The sequence below is a fragment of the Coptis chinensis genome, chromosome 3 (genome assembly GCF_015680905.1).
Source record: "Coptis chinensis isolate HL-2020 chromosome 3, ASM1568090v1, whole genome shotgun sequence".
In the NCBI taxonomy this organism is placed as follows: Eukaryota; Viridiplantae; Streptophyta; class Magnoliopsida; order Ranunculales; family Ranunculaceae; genus Coptis; species Coptis chinensis.
The window spans coordinates 108,018,887-108,036,561 of NC_141458.1; the positions used below are offsets into that span (position 1 = coordinate 108,018,887).

A 17,675-nucleotide genomic window follows, 5' to 3' on the forward strand; every position below is an offset into this window, starting at 1 on the left:
ATTAAGTTTATGATTGCTGTAGCGTAGTCCAAAATGATAGTTTTAAGTAAGCACAAAGTAGTGATGAATGGTCAGAAGGCATCACCTACAAAGCAGGGTGATCTTTTTAACAACGGCAATATCTTCAGTTCTTAATGAAGAGAATTATTGCACTTTTGACATTCCTTCCATGGTCTTCCCACTTTGATGACGTGAAACGATGAACGCTTATAGCGACTTTGTGAGAAATAAAACACAACAAATGTCACTAGAACTAAGAGTGAGGCCATTTATTTACCAGGCGCAGGCAGATGGAGCTTGGAGTTCGTATGGAATCCAGCATTGCTTTCACTTAATATGTGGAGTATTCTAAAGCGTACCAATTGGGACAAGGAAAATGTGCACATGGCTTAAATGTTGATGTCTCGATCGATACAATTAGCTCTGGAGGTAAACTAAAATCAGAAAAAGTGCCATCTCTAGCAAAATGTCATGTGACAAACATTTTTCATTGCAGATGCGGTTTCATTCCTCACTGGAACTATGCTCCAATAATTAAAAGGGCTGGCGTTATCTTGCATTCTAGATTTTAAGCCATGCCTTTCGAGCAACTTCTGACTCCTGAGTGCTGAGTCAGTTGGTCCACCGAGATTGCTCAGTAACATTCTTTCTGTTGCCATCGCTAGAAAACAGGTATTTGTTGCACCTTGCGACCATAAACCCAAAAAAACCTTCTTGTAGACTTGTAAACAACACCAAAAAGACTTAAAAAATAACATTAAGAATTACTATTTATATTACATGGGGAAAACCAACTATTTATTCACGTGACGAATACCCACCCTCTGATACACCAACCTCCTGTACATATACATTTCCATCCACTCACCTTCCTTCCCCACTCATTCTCCCACCAAACCGTCCTCCCAAAAGAAGACTAAAAAAAGAAAGCCAAAATTTGTTGTACAACACATAAGAACAAAAAGGTAAAAGAAAAAAAAATGGTAATTATAACAACAAAATAGGCCCCACCAAAAATCCCAGCCCAGTCTAAATCTAGTTTACCAGAAAATAAAAAAGGAAGATACCGTAATTCAATTTATTTATTTAATAGAGTAAGAACGAGTGCATACCCCCTCCAGAGCTTCTGTGAACAAACCTGAGAAGCCAGTCATGGCCTGGAATACACCAGGCAAACCTGTCTGTATGTTATTCAGTGTCATTGCTCTTGTCACCTCAACTGCCTTGGCATGCCTCGACATTTCATCCTCCACTCTTCTCTGGCATCCTCCAAGCTCAAGCTTCTTCTCTGCAAGTGGGTCGCGGGAATCAATTAATTGCCCAGGACCGGAACCACCATCAGGTATCCCTAGACCAACCGTTGAATATGACTGATAAAACTTTTTCTCAAGGTTTCGAAGTGCTGATGCCTTCTTTTCAAGCTCTTTTGAGACGTTTTCGGCCTTCTTTTTTATCTTGAGCTCCTCTGTTTGCTTTACAGAGATGACATGGATGACATTGACAAAGCTCTTGATGGCCTCTGATGCAACAGTATCAGGGCATCGATCCAGGGCTTGCTTCCACTCATCCAAAAAAGCATAGAGGTCCGAGGAGGCTTGAACAGCAACTGCTGGGTCCTTGGAACCAATCATGTCATCCTTGCTAACATGTAGGAGAGTGAGTTTGAGCCACCCATGCAGAGAACAGACATAGTCACGTTGGAATTTTATCAATCGGCAGAAGCTGGAGTGCCAAGCAGAAATTGACGACTCAAGGTGACTAGTTGCCTGCCTGTGGAGTTCAGATGTCGATTCTCCTTTAGAGGCTTGGTTCACAAGGCCTCGAACTTGTTGTACAATGTGATTCTGAACCTCGTGGAATTGGTTCATTGATCTCCACATGTACATGAACCTGCATTAATTAATTTTGGAAGCATCAGCAAAAACCTATAAAAAAGCATAACATGCTTTAGCTTTTTCTAGTATCGTGTACATATTTTCTTATCTTTTTTGTAGGATCACACAATTGACGCAGGACCAATGCTAATATTGACACACTTTTGGTGCGCTCCTGCACTAGTGCCCAAGGATACATCCTATAGTTGGCATGAAATCCCTTTTACGGATGCTCAACAGCCAAACCAACCTGTTGGGCACCAGCTAGGAAATGATAATCGAGTAAACTTCATTGGTCACACGGTTGTTTTCTTTGCTTTACTTTTCTTTTCTTTTTTTTTTCTTCTGTTTCTTCTTTTAGTTGCCATGTCCCATCTAGTAGATGCTCATAAATCCTAGAAGTTCAAAACTTAATCTAGTTTCAGACCAGTAGCAACCTCGTTAAAAACCTATACCGATATCAGGTATTCATTTTTTACTTGGTTTGGGCAGCTCAAAATGTGCCTTGCAGAACTTTCTGGCAGGTGATAATACAATGGATCCTACCTTCTAGAGTGTCCGAACACGATGAAATAAAATATATAAAATCCGGTATCTTAATAACTTAGTACCCCCCACCCACCCACACACTGAGCACATAGACAGACACCACATTCAATGTTCTTTCCCGGTCTATAAACTGCCCATCCTATTAAATTTAAACTAAATTATGACGATATTAAGATACCCTTCAGAATAACATACACTGCATCTAGGACACTTCACTTTCATGTAATGCATCTATTGCCACAAAGTCGATGATAGAGCTGAAACAAAAGAACTATAAGCACAACTGTAGCGAATTTACTCACACATGACAGAGCTCCACAAGCTGTGGCGCCAGTTCGGTATCTCTAACATGGATTATTGCAGAGGAGGTAGTGGAGACAGCCTGTGATGTCACCACAATCAGTGACTGTAATCTTTTTAGTGATGTCTTTGTCTTGTCCAACTTTAGGTCATTCTCTCCCTTGTATTCTTGACTCTGTAGCGAAGACAACTTCTTCTCATGCTCAATGTTGACCCCCTCCCGAGCCTAACAAAATAACCAGGGTACATTAGTTAAACTTAAACCCAATAGTTTCATCACACAAAATTTATACAAAAATTCCAGTTCTAATCATAGGTTCTTTTGCTCCATGAAATTTTCTTAAGCAGTACATATACATTGCAGCTCAAAAAGGGTAAATCTTGTGGAGACATATATATAATCACATGACAACAATCACTTTCATGAATTAACAGACCAGCACTATGTTTCATTGCAGTAGATCAAGTGGTCACCAAACTTGACCTCTAAAATGTTAAAACAAACTGATTGTTGATCTTCGGAAATATTAATTTAGACTTTGTAGAGGGCACCATTGGTCAGCCTGAAAAACACATATTTGAGCTGTAAATGCTTTCACTTGTCTCCTAAATCACTATTGACTAGTTATGCCAGGTTAATAGCTGAACCTGATTGGATACATAATCTAACCCCCGATTCCTCAAACAAAACGGCTTTGAGAAAGAAAAATGCAGTCCAACATTTGGTTGAGAAGCTCAAATCAACCAAAAATGTACTAGACCGTTGTCCAACCAACACATATATAAATTCTTGTAGATACTGGATGTTCACACACTACAGAGTCCATTGAATTCCTAATTTTCTTGATTACAAAAGGGTGATTTTACTACTTGAGCGTTGAGCCATAGATAAATGAAACAGATTTAGATTTTACTACATTGTAAAAAAAACAATTAACAGACAAATTGAGATTCTTGTGTAAAAAAAACCCTCTAAAGTAGCCTTTATAGACAACACCTACTCTTCAGGCATCCAAATACCAAATACCCTCTTGGAGGGTCTAATCGATAAATTCAGGCCTAACCGAAAAGGTTATTGCTGTCATTTCAAACGGCATTGGCTGTCATCCAACGCTAGTTGTAATGGGGCTTGTTACTCACTATTATTATTCTTGTCCCTTTCTCCAACATGAACAAGAATTTGGTCTCACAAAGAAGTAAAAAGTGGGCAAAACACCAAAAAGATAAGTCATAATAAAAATAATAATAATAATTAATTACCTTCACTTCCTCATAAAGCTTCTTCTCCCAAGCTAAAAGCCTTTCCAGTGTTGAACAGTGACTCTTTAACCCTCCCGATTCATCAATGGACGCTGCGTCGAGCCGATACTTAATTGCCAATGGTGGCTTTGATGTCCAACTTGAACTCAAATTACTTAACACACTACTTGAATGATAAACAGTTTCTGCCCAAACCAAAATAACAAATAAAAATTAACTAAAAATTTGGACTAATTAAAAATTTAAACAAAAATTATCTTACTCTTTAACTGTCGAAAACTTCGATCAAGCTGAGCACGCCCCGTTTCAAGTAAATCGGAAACAGATTCACCAGCAGAAGCAGCTTTATCAAAATATTCTTTAATAGCAGCAGCAATTTCAGCTAGATCTCTATGCCTTACAACCATCTTCATATCATTATCAGTCACTTCACTCCCAGCATTCCAACTAACAGATGACCCAGCTTCATCAAACTTCTCAGACTTCATCCCAAAATTCACTTTCGACTCTCTCTCATTATTATTATTATTATTCACAGACGACCCAAAATTCAATCTTGAACCCATCTCCGACCTCGACTCTCTATCCCCATCCTCATCCTCATCATCATTCCCTGTTTCTTCAGTATCTGATGAAGTAGTACTACTATAATGATCATCCCATTCACTACAATGTACTTCTTCTCGTTGTTCTTCGTCCAAATGATGATGGGCTTGTTTTGAATGATGAGTTTCATTCTTATTGGGTCGTTGGAAGAATTCAGAATCTGGTGGTGAAGGTGGGTAGAAATTTTCCCAGTTCCAAGCCGAAGAAGATTGTGAAGGTGTAGTATCATAAGTAGTAGACAGTTTTGAATGGTGCTTGAACTTTTGAGGTGGTGGAGTTGAAGAAAGACTAGATTGTGAAAGAATGTGAGGGAGTTTAGAAGAATGAACAGTGGGTGATGAGAAAAAAGAAGGTGGAGCTGGCGGTGGCTTTAGAGATGATGAAAAATTTGATCTTGTCTCAACTTCATGGAATGAAGAAGTGGTACGGAATGAAGATGGTTTTGAACTACTAGTGGTGGTGTGTAAAAGTACAGGTGGAGTGTGGTCTGAGATTGATAAAGATTCACCGGATGAGAAGTTTAGGAGAGCTGAGCCGGTTAAGCGGAGTGAACGTAGGTAGTCTGAGTGAGCTGCGGCTAGATGGTGACGGGCGTATACGGCTTCTTTTATTAGACGGCGGCGTTCTTTGCAGCGGCGGACAGTGTCTTCGTTTTCTAGTTTTGAGGCTGTGCAACCCATTGGACTAGTGATGGCGCCCGAATTTTGCGGTTAAAGAGGAGGGAGAAAAAGGAACGAGGACATCTACTAGCAGGCACCAGCACCATAGATATCAGACATGTTGCTGTGCTATTTTTAGATTGTTATCATCTCTCTCTTTGAAGAAAATGTTGGAGTGTAAATGTGTAATAAGAGTCTACACTCTACTGCTAGTGCCCCTCTCTTTTATTTCTTTGGTTTTGATGTCCAATCGATTTATTTTTTTATTTTTGAGTTTTGTTACCTTTTCTACTCCACTTGAACTTCGAACATATCCTCTGGCTTATTCCTATAGTCCGATGTTAAAGACTCCAACAAAAGCTTATGCCATTTTTATCAAACAAACAATATAGTAATTGGGTTGTAAAGTTTGGCCGAGTAGCGATGAATTTTCAATTAATCACCATCATTTTATACGAAAGTGACTTAGTACTTTAGTAGTTACTAGTCAAGAACTCGAGAAGGACAGTTCTTTCAAACACCTGCTCGAAGTGTACAATCAATTGATGCCAAACTAGTACCCTGAACCCATAGACAGTTGGCTTAACTTGAAAGTTGAAACCAGGGATCAATTTATGATACTAAAAATCCTGTAAGCTCATCTGAAACCACCCTTTATTTTGAGAAACAAGATGTGTGTAGCAAATACAGATGTGTCACTTTGACCACCAAACAATACCACCTAATCACACCATATGGCAAGGGTGGCATTCATCATGTTGCATGACCTTATCAAAGAAGGACATCATTCAATTCTTTAATAAAGTGGGACCAAATCACCTTAACAATGCAAAAAAAAAACAAATGTTGTCGTAGCCCGTAGGCAACTTGCCATACCTCTATAATACAGGACTACAGGAGTAGGAGAAAACAACGACTTTGGCGCGTAAGTTAAGTTGCTTTCGGTAAAAAATAAAGTGAGAAAAGGATTTGGTTGGAGTGAAAGGGGAATTAGAAAATGGTGAAAGGCTTTTTTGGATGTTCCTCAAACTCTCTCAAAGTAAAAAATTGAGCCTTTCCCTTTCAAAGCCAAGCTGGGCTGGGCCCAACCATGCATGTGCATTTTGTTTTCTACCTTTAAATTGTTTCTCTTTTCTCCAGGCTTTTCTATCCGGGTTCGGACTTTAAACTTTGGACTTGTGCTGTTAAATTAGACAGAAAGTCTTGACGGATGTAAAAAGCTACTTTACTTGTTCATACATACATCAGCATCACTGTCTGATCCACATTTAAGGGATCCGAGCCCCACCCACCAACTTACATAACTTTTCTTTATTAGCTTTAAACATCTAATTTAATCCAAGATAATTAGCTATAAAAATTACTAAACACCCTCTGTGGCATATAGTACATCAAAGTGAAGGTTGGCAGATTACATGTCGGTGTACAGTGTACTGCCTAAAAAGGGAGCAAATAGGACAAAACCGGCGTTAAATAACAACCAAGGTACAATAATTAATGATGAAGGATCTGCTGCCTGAGTGCCTGACTATGGACGATAATCAAATCAAATGAACAAACGTGGGGTAAGTGGGTACACTAAAATATATATACGAAATGCATACAATTATCCCTTTTTTTTTCAACTTATTTAGTTTGGATCTATATCCTTGCATGTATTCACAATTTCAAGCTCGTTCTAGTATCTATTACTTACGAGTTACGATTTACAAGTTACAACTTGGAACTTTAAATTTACGAACGAGGTGATTTGTGTTGGAAAGATATTTACACGATGTTCAGATCAGTATCATTGAAGATATTGATTCAATAGAGTTTGCACTGGAGATGTTCGGGGCTTGCTTCTGATCGGGCGTCAAGGCAACCGATTTGGGCGTTAAGGCCCATATTGCAGTCTTTGTAAAAGTTCCCCATTTTCCTCAAGAGTGTACCCCATTAAAATTTGTTAGAGGATGGATAAAACCTCCCATGCAAGCATATATTTTACGACATCATACTCCCAAATGTAGGTTTCGAATGAAAAAACTTCCTTGTGAAATCAAACACACATTATTGATTTCAGTTTTTCCACTGGATTTTGTTGCCAGTTAATGCTTTAGACACTTAATATCTAAACGATTTTCTTGTTGCATTGTGATTTGTGAACCACAAACGTCTTTGAACATTCTGTGATTTAACTTTAAACTGCTAATGCGATTTGCATGTGCCAATGCTTAAAAGCTCGCTAGGTAGGTATGCCAGAATGTTCAGCAATCCCCAGCGCCAATTTGCTGCCTCAATGCCATTTTTCGTATAGAGCCAAGTTTGGTGCGAGGTATCATTAGTGTAGGTGAGCAAGTGGACATGCAAATGCAAGTGGTGCACATGCATATATGCAAACAAAATTCCACCACGAAATTAAACAAAGACGGTGGTGAAGTTCTATTCGTACATTTGCATATATAAATAGCAAACCACAAAATTCCACCACGAAATTAAACAAAGACGGTAAATTTTAAAATTAAAATTGTATATTATTTATATTTATTTGAAATATAATAGCAAATATTAAATAAAATAGTTAATATACAAAATATCGTGCCATTCGTATCTAGTATCTCCAAACATATTGTGATATTTAAATATCTTTGCAAGTTAAAATTTTACTATGCTTCAAAATAAATGTTGAAAATCCAGATAAATAGACAACGCACCAATCATTATTTTACGAAATCCTTTATTTAAATTAAATTTATGGTCCAGCATATTAAAATTGAAATGTTGAAAATTAATATACTATTTAAAAAGCTAACCAACTAACCAAACCATTTTTAAAAATTGTTCGAACTGGAAAATTCACATGGACAGAACGATTTTTAACAATTTTTTTTAGTAGCAAATAATGAGACAACAGGAATCAGTTCAAAGTTCAATTCTGTAGAATTCGGAAAACATGGACAAACGATTCCACCAGACTGAATAATGAGACAACAGGAATCAGTTCAAAGTTCAATTCTAGTCAAACATGCATCAACATTCAGTCATGCAAGCTTCTTTACAAAATTATGGACACTTGCGGTTGTTTCATCTCTTTTGGTGCATTCTTGACATGATCAAAAAATATTTCAAGTTTTCGACATGCATGAAGTGACGGAAAGTATTTAATATATCAGACATCTTCGCCAACAATGGCATCATATCATACAACTACATAAATCGAAGTAAATGCTAAAGAAGTATAAGAAACGAGAAATGGGAAAGAGAAAACAGATTCTCCTTTCTGGTTTTTAAATCCCACAAAGAAACCCAAAAAAGTTGTTCACTTGCCTAACAAAGAGCCCGTAAGCCAATCTGACGTGCAGACAAAATAATAACCTGAGGGTAACATAAGGATTCGTGTGAGATGTCATTCAACAAGTCCTGTCTCAGCAAGCATTCAAGGAACATAAAGTGTATTAAGGCTTTGGAAACAGCTGAGTCCTAATTACTGTACTACATATACACGCATACCTTTTTAGGTACATAATCATTCATCACAAGAATTCTAACTTGCTCATTCATCACTAGAATAAGGATTACCTAGACAATTCTTATGAAGTTACAATCCTTTTATCTTTCAGGGTGAACTTACTGCAACCGTATTCCGGAATCCAAAGTTTTGAAATAAGCCCTGAAGCAAAATGAAAGGTGGTCATTGAGCAGTGCATATAAAGAAAGAGAACTGAAGGGTTTATATGACAAAGGAGTACTTCTCGTACCATGTTGTCGTTGACAGCAAAGGCAACGCAGTAGTGATCCTGAAAAGCACTTTTTGGCAGAAAGGCTTCTGTTAGAATCAACTCTAGTATGCTTAATATAAGGCTTTGGAATAATTATAATCTCAAAAAAGAATTATCAAACTATCTACTCACAGAGTTCACATAATGCACCAAAACCAAGCCAATTGTCATAAACAAGTAGGATTTAAAGTTCATTTATCTATAACTTACTTATCTCTGCAGTTAATGGTGTACGGACAAACTTTAAACCAACCTCATATTACAGTTGCAAGATGCACAGAGGTTCGACCAATCTTTCTGTGTTTGGGATAGTACTGGTTGGTCTGAGACTCTGAGTTGATATATTTTGACCAACAAAAACTTGGGTAGGCTTGGACACAGGCGTTGGTCCATCTGGCCAAATGGAACTAATAACTATGTCAATTCGTACAAATATATACGAGCTGTTCCACTTTCCTTTTGTTATCAAAAGATCATATAAACATGCATATAACCGTTTGCACAATATCATTCACAAATGACGCCCAACTTTCTCCTTGTGGAGTCGCAATTAGGGGGATAATGATCAAGTAATTTAATCAGTAGCTTCATGTAAGAAAGCTCTACGTGGATTAGATGACCTACTCCAGTAGTAATAACAGTAATACTCAAAACTTTAACTTATTGTCTGTTTACTACAAACCTTTTGACTAGTTATATTTGTAAGTCAAAAGAGCCAAGCAATTCTGGTAACAATGATAACAATAATTTCTGCAAACTTGCCTGCATCATGTTCCATTCCTCAAACTCGTCAAACAGTTCCAGCCGTTCAATCCTAATTAAATTAAGACAGAAAAAGGATTACAGTTGGGTATCTCTCAAATGATAGTTTCAAATAGAACCAAATAGAAGAAGAAGCAAAAGAAGGGGGGCAGTAACAATTCATAAAATGGAGAAGAAGAAGAAATCTCCGGGTTTCTCTGTAAACCGGCGAGGCAGCAAAGTGAAGAGTACACCACAACCCATAGCACGAGCATTATGTTTCTCTTTGAACATCCACCATCAAGGAAGGGATGCATTAGATCCTTTATCGTTAGGACTAGCTTTCCTGAACGTTTATAGAATCTTTTTTTGCTTGATAAGAAAATAAGAGATTTTTTTATTATGTACTGATTCAATATCCCTGACATGGCATACTCATTAACTATGGTTTCAGGAATCATGCTGAGTTGACTCACTTATGCAAGTAGAATAGCTTTCACTAGCAGTTGATCAATAGTTTAGGATGCTAGGCACTCTCTTGCTATTCTTTTCCTTTTGTTCCATTCACATCCAAATGTCTAAGTCCCGTTGTCGGAAATCTCAAAGAATGACCAAATGATAAACTGTTATTTAACTACTGGATTTTTTCTTTGTTACTTTCTTTGATGGGCAAACTGGAAATCTCCTTCGTCCTATATATATATATATATATATATATATATTTAGTATTCTTTTCTTTTTCCTTGTTTTGGAGTTCTTAAGAGGTCAGCTGATCAGCTCCATAAATAGTTGTAATGCTTTTGTATGTGCCTATCTATATTCCCCATAAGTCTATCTTCATGACTTAATCAAGATAAATCATTTTATCTGTTTTTAAAAATATGATTATTATCTTGAATGTCAAATCTTTCATGTTCTCTTGTAAACATCCATACACTCAGCTAAAAAAGGTATTTCCACTAAGTCTCAGATATGAAGAATCAATTTACCTGCGTCTTTCTTGTGGATCTAGAAAATTGCTATAAACCCTCGACATGTCCCAAGCAACCGCCTTCTGAGAAAAGAATAGCTTGAAAAATGAGAACAATGAATTGTAAAATTCTGAGAAGATAACATAGCAAGAAAACAGAAATAACAACTACGGTCACAAATTCAAAGGTAAAGCTTCAATTGTAGAGCAGCTCCAACAGAAAGGAAGTGGAAACAAAGACGCCACAAAAAAAAAGTCACAAGTCCATACAATAATATTATCTGTCAGGTAAAGCAGGAAAATAAACTATCTACTTTGGCAAGTAGGAGGTCCAATGAGCAGACTTATACAAACGCACCAAACATCATTTCTGTATAATTTATTAATTCTGCAACAAAAGCATAGAGGAAATACCCTATTTCTGTCTTGACAAAATAACCTCCATTTTTTATTTTATTTTTTCTTGCGAAGAGAGAAATTCTCTGCTTTCCCCCTCTTCATACTACATGAGGTTGCACATCTCTTTACGTAATTATATTGTGGAAAATTTGATCACCGAAAAAGACAAATCAGATATACGAAATACCTGCCAGCCCTGATCAAGAAAGAGTTTTTCTTTAGCTTGTAATGTTGGAGTAGCGTATATGGCTAGAAGCCCACATCCTCGACTCTGCCAATTATATTCTTGAAATTACGAAACATAATTAGTGATAATAGAGGTAGCTAGATGGCAGGTTTTGACGGATGCTTCACAATGTAAATTAGCTTATGCAGAAACAAGTAAAAATTATCAAACACAGATCCTGTACAAAGGCTGGCCATCAGGACCCTCCACAGAAGTTGAGCCATTATGTGAAACAGACCTAAATATTTCTCCCTGAATGGTGACCACCCATAGCAACCCCTACAGCTGCTTGAAACTCATCTATGAAACCACATGGTGGCACTCAAAAGGTCCCTGTTTAGCATAACCCAGGTGAAGAATTCAACTGGGTCTTGTCAAATCTCAATGGAACTGGGTACCAGGGCTCAGAGAGTTTTATGTGAAGTCCATAAGTAAGCTCGCAATCCAACTGGTAATTTCCTATTTATTCACTTATGTTTTGGTTAATCTTTTAGAGTTGGAGAGTTAATGTTTCAAGGTGCCTTAAATTTTGATCATTGAAGTGTAATGTAGTGATACACAGGGCTGTTAGAACTTGGAATAATAGCCATGGTTATATGAAGCTTCCATCTCTTAGAAATAAAATGATAAATCACACACCTTCAAAATAAAATGAAAAATGAAAAAAGAAATGAAATTAGATCAAATCCTACTACCTCTAAGTTCATCATCATTTGCTGGCCAAAAGCATCATCTGGGTGAATCTGTTAGGCAGAACGAAAATATGAACAATAGGTTGCAAAATAGCATCACTACTAGTAAAGCATTCTGTAGGAAGAAAAGAATGTTGAATAGAGAATATCAGGATGAACCTGCTCATAAATGAAAAATATTGCAGTGGAAAATGCTCTTGAAGCCCAGCTAACTATATTGCGAGTTGAATCTGGATCCAAGTATATTAGAACGCATTCTGCAATTATGAATGTCGGCAAGCTGATGACAAAACAAACCCAGCTTTCTCAGTTATTCCCTTAATGTTTACTTAGACAATCCCAGGCCAAGAATATATTTATCCCAACAAACTCATATTCGTTTGACAGGAAATCGTTCTTTTCAATTTAGTCAAAAATGTTTCTACCAAACCGCATAGTACAGATCGAAAAAAGAAACTTCACTTGCGTAAACCTCTACATTACTATAGATAGTGAGACACTGACAACCAAGAGGATAGATTCTTAGTTACCTTGGTTTCGTGATCATTTACATATTAAATCAAGGTTCTCATGCAACATTTTACAGAGACTTGGAGTTGAATATGTGAAACAAAAATAATTCCATAACACACCTTCGATCCAACTGAGCTAGATTTATGACATCATCTAACTTTGGTATTTCACGCAAATCAACCGGAAGAAGCTTGTAATGATCACTGAGTACCTCACCTTTCTCTGTACAATTATACCTCAACATTCAGTGCATGAAGAATAGTATAACTCAATAGGATTAATTATCAAGTCACTATAAGACAGTTAAGAAATGAATACCTTGATTATATTTTCAATTAGAACTATGATGTGATATAGGTTCTCTAGTTATAGCATGATATGAGAAGCAGATGCAGCCCTATTAGTATCAAGGTAGAGTTCAGAAACATATGCAAATGCACATGAATAGGGAAAAGGGGGAGTCTGAAAACAAAGTCACATTGCGAGCACACAAATGTTGTTTTCCTACATTTAATCTCAATTAGATTAAATTTACAGTTATAATATCAGACAGCAAAAAAATAGTTCCCTTTTCTGACTGTACTACACGAGATCTAAAACACTCCTGTTTGTAGGGTTCAGATAATATGGATGGACAGGAACATATTGTTGCAAATTCATCAAGTCACTAACTGTTAAGAAAAAGAGTGCCGCAGAAATACCATAATTGAAGATGAAAATTTAGTGTTCTGAAGATGATTGCCAGAGATAGACACCTACCTCTTGAAATAGATGTTGTAGATCCAAGTTTGTCTCTTAACTGGCTGCAGGTTTCTATAAGAGCTGTCTTCCTGCTAGTCACCTGCCAAACAAAAATGACAAGCCTAAACACATACACTGCTATGTGACCTATCTCTCGATAACATAAAACTACCAAATTGCACTCCGACATGCAGCAAAAATGAGCTAGTAGTCCTAGTACACTGATTACTAAACGAACAAGATACTTATGAATAGTTCAAATACCACACCTCTTTAAAATCCAGTTCCACATATAAATGAGGCGCAAATCCTTCATCCTGTAACAAAAAAACATAACTACACATAAAATGAACTGAAAATAAGATATGGTCTAGCCCAAATCGACATATATGCTCATCAGGGGAGTTGACAAACCTGCAACTGAAAGAAGGTAGTATCGAAACCAGCTCCAAGAGACAATATCTGTTTTCTTTGGCTTTCACATTTGAGAAATTGAAGCAGCATCTTCCGCAAAGCAGCCCAACGAGCGTAATACCCTTCAAAAAGCCATTTGCACAACCACGTCAATTTAGAAAAATATGTTGTGTGAAAATTTTAAATATATGGTTTGACATATACCTCGGTTAATTATGGGGGATCTTCTCACAGGCCTTCTTACAAATAAATGGATGTAGTCATCTTTCATGTACCCCTTTTTCACACATGACCTGAAAATTGGTTACAAAAGGTTTGATTAGTGATAGCCAAAAATACTAATTACTTTTGTAACAGCAATTGGAATGATATTAACTCCTATTTATTCATTATCTATGTTACGTCAGATGTTCTATGGATACAAGCAATTTTATGATCCAAATTTAAATTTTTTGGATTCTGGACCACGAGAACTGTTTGTTTCAATTTGTATCTTTATACCCGTAATAGGTCTTGGCATTTATCCGGATTTCGTTCTATCACTATCAATTGACAAGGTAGAGGTTGAATCGATCATCAGAAGAAGAATTAGGCCAAAAATTAGGATACATTCTGGGAAAATAAAACTTCCAAAGAAAAGCAAATGAAACGCTGTCATAAAAATTCTCGTAGAATCGAGAATGAGAAATTGGAGAAATGTCAAATAAAAAAAATAGAGTGCGTACAGCTTGCTAGCGGAAGCATCGTCATTGGTGGCTTGAACTGCTGCTGTATTGCTGCGTGAATCGGTCATCCTTTTTTTTCTCTCCCTTGAACAACTTGTGTTTTGTTTCGATGATTAACGTGGGGTTTGGCATTGGGTTGAAAATATGATATGGGCCTGGTATCTGGGATTAAAGCCCAAACAAACTACCCGCAATGCATCTTCACGCATCAATAATGTGTGTTCCACTTATGTGCACTCCCTCCCTCACCCCAAAAAAAATAAAAGTACGCAAATTTTTTTTGTTATAAAATCTAAACAATAAATATCGACAAAATTATGTATTTATTCGTTGACTACTAAAAATTTAATATTGACTGACAAAGTTAACTACTTAAGCACTTAATCCATTAATTGATTCTACTATGTCTATATGCATCTACATTATCTAGTCTACAAGTTTACAACAATTTAACAAGTTGTTAACTTCCTATAATATTGTAAGTCTATATAATCATACTATCATGTGGAGAAAACTATAAAAGATTGACATTAAAAGTAAAAAATTATCCTGTTTTTTTTTTTTTTTTTTTTTTTTTTTTTTAAAGTGAAAATTTTATTAATAATGATAACGAGTTTTACAAATAACTAGGACAAGCGTGCAACAAGCTACGTCGCATGTCGTTTACGAATTTGTTTTTGGTTTTTTGTTGAGGTCTGACGTTTGTTTAAGAATTGAAAGTGAAAAAAATGAGGTAGAGCTTACAGATTTGTTATGAGTGGTTAAAATTATACAAACTGACCGGTTGGGCTTTGAGCCTTCGTAGACACATTTGTCTCTCTTTAATAGTTTTGCACTCAAAATAAATGATAAATGATAATTTTGTAAAGGCAAAAAAACAAAAAAACAAAACAAAAAAAAAAAAAAACAAAACAAAACAAAAAAAAAAACAACAACGTTGGTTTATTGGAATGGTTTTCAACTTGTGTGTTTTCTTTCGATGAATTAACGTGGGTTTTGCATTAGGCAGCAAATATGATATGGGCCTGGCATCTGGGATTAAAGCCCAAACAAACTACCCGCCGTGGCATCGTCACGCATCAACAATGTGTTCCACTTATGTGTTGCATATAGAAATTGTGTTAGGAATTAGGATTGCATACCAATTGCGTTAAAAAATTAACAATTTTATTATATATATTGCCAGTGAAACAACATCAAACATTGTACTAAGTTATATACGATTAAATGAAGCCAGGAAAAAAAAAATCTTGAAATATTATAGTGAATTGAAAATGTTTATTGAAAAATTAGATTTTGTCAACAGCCGTCAATGGGGATATTGTTTTCCTTCCTGTTTTCATGAGCCTTCCAACCGAATCTACAAATTAGATTAATAGGAGAATGGATTGAAAGAAAAAGTTTTCTCAATATAGAAAATCAATATAGCCAAATGTCATAGATTTGAAAATAGAAATACTATGAGTTTGTTTTCGTTTGCCCCCAAATATAGACCCTCATAACTCAAACCTCCAAATCGTAGAAAAGACTCGCATTGGTGTTTATGGTACATGAGAAAGTCTTTATCGTTGTAAAATGTTTCATTAGAATTTTATATATATGCTTGCGGGACAAATAGGAAATTGACACTTGTAAAAACTAGTTTGCAAATTCTCAACTCTGGCTAGTGTGGTGATTAGGCGTGATTGATTGAAGAATCTAAATGGTTTATTTGATATTTGGGATTTGAGATGAACAAAATATGAAGTTTATTGACTTAATAATGAAGATTACAAGATCCCTCTGTTTCTATATTTTTCTCTTTGGTTTACAATGTTTTTGTCGGGGAGATGATTTCTCTTTCCTGATTTGGTCTTTATATAGTCTTCCAAAATATCTCTCCTCCAATTGTTGACCCGTGTCCCTTCTTCTTCTCTATTTCTTTCCTGCTCAATAACTGTAACATTAAAGAGATATTGACATAAAGATCGATATTTAAATGTATATATGGGCTTAAATATCAGATGGCGATATTTGCCCACGACAGCTAGCAATGTAATTTTTAATTGGCAACTAATTGCACAAGGATAAACTCAAATTACTACCAAGTAATCTTGTATGTGACTAAAAATAAGATAAACTAACATAAACTCTTAATATGTACCTTTTGATTAGTAATATATAGACATGTTTAAAATTAAACTTATTAAAGAATAACAGTCACTCGCTCCCTTGCATATATATACATTAAAGACTAACCAAAAACTGTCGATGAACTTTCCAGCAAGTTTCGTATCTCTACACTATATGATATCCGAGTCTTTAGGAATTAGGAGACACACTCTCAACTGAATAGTGTATTTGCATTAAAAACTTACAAAACTGGGAAGACACCAAATTATAATTTCCCTTTTGTTTTTCGGTCAAATAAAACATGTAGGGTCCTCATCTAAAAGAATATCGAAGCTGAATGTTTACAAGGCCAGTGGGTGCGAGATGTTTGGTGGAGAGACTATAGAACACTACTCCAAAGTCCAAAATCCTTGCAGCCACAGAGCCACTCTTAACAAGTGCAACTTAATCAATGAGCACAATGGCCTCAGAAAAATAGACTAGGTGAATTTTTAAGGGTCCTATTATTGACACCCAATTTGTGTTGGTCATGGATTTCCACAAAATAATAATTATTACAATGTATATATTGGTTTTGAAAAAAAAAAAAAAAAATTTGCCCACAAGTATGCCATTGATTTCCAAAAATTGAATTGGAAACCCCAAACTCAAAATCGACTTGACTAAAAATAAGATTGGGACTTACATAAACTTAATATGTAACTTTTGATTAGTAATAGCCCAAAAAACGTAAAATTAAATTTTTTCAAAGTTCAATCCTGCCTCCGATATATATACATCGTTTTGAACCAAGTCCAAAACGTGTGACCATATCGTTTGAGACTTACACCAATCCCAGCCATATCGTTGAGGATTTTTCTAAATCCAAACGGTGTGACCATTTTTTTATAAGTCCAAATCCCAAACGACATACCACATTGTTTTAGACTCACCCGCAGTGGGTGCCATCTTTGGGATTTGAACTTTGAAAAAAATTCAAAGTTCCTTTTTTGGGCTCTTAACCTGGTGTGTATCGGTCGTTTGAATGTTAAGTCCCAAACGGTGTTAAGCTTAAGTTTGGGGTTCAATTCAATTTTTGGGAATCAATGAACATACTTGTAATAAAATCCTTTTTTTTTTCGATTTTTCTTACCAAT

General features: G+C 36.1%; 2 protein-coding genes across 7 annotated transcripts; both read right to left on the reverse strand.

Moving 5' to 3' along the window:
- Nucleotides 1–741: 741 nt before the first annotated feature.
- LOC147512766 (nitrate regulatory gene2 protein-like) lies at nt 742–5,697 on the reverse strand. The gene is made up of 4 exons (XM_086595768.1): nt 4,246–5,697; nt 3,984–4,168; nt 2,726–2,949; nt 742–1,890 (listed from the first exon to the last, which is right to left on the reverse strand). Exons 1-4 carry the CDS (start codon nt 5,267–5,269, stop codon nt 1,083–1,085), a joined length of 2,241 nt encoding a protein of 746 aa, XP_086451894.1. The 5' UTR covers nt 5,270–5,697; the 3' UTR covers nt 742–1,082.
- A 2,678-nt stretch (nt 5,698–8,375) lies between these two features.
- Nucleotides 8,376–14,583, reverse strand: SBI1 (Leucine carboxyl methyltransferase). Of its 6 annotated transcripts, none has more exons than XM_086595771.1 (14): nt 14,428–14,583; nt 13,907–13,995; nt 13,703–13,824; nt 13,558–13,605; nt 13,307–13,388; nt 12,667–12,769; nt 12,194–12,314; nt 12,038–12,085; nt 11,304–11,387; nt 10,737–10,801; nt 9,769–9,820; nt 8,986–9,024; nt 8,859–8,897; nt 8,376–8,602 (listed from the first exon to the last, which is right to left on the reverse strand). In XM_086595771.1, exons 1-14 carry the CDS (start codon nt 14,493–14,495, stop codon nt 8,555–8,557), a joined length of 1,008 nt encoding a protein of 335 aa, XP_086451897.1. In that variant the 5' UTR covers nt 14,496–14,583; the 3' UTR covers nt 8,376–8,554. The 6 variants fall into 6 exon arrangements, 4 of the variants coding, with proteins under 4 accessions (XP_086451897.1, XP_086451898.1, XP_086451895.1 ...); XM_086595772.1 differs by having other exon boundaries at nt 8,807–8,897; XM_086595769.1 differs by having other exon boundaries at nt 8,986–9,034.
- Between the last annotated feature and the right edge of the window lie 3,092 nt (nt 14,584–17,675).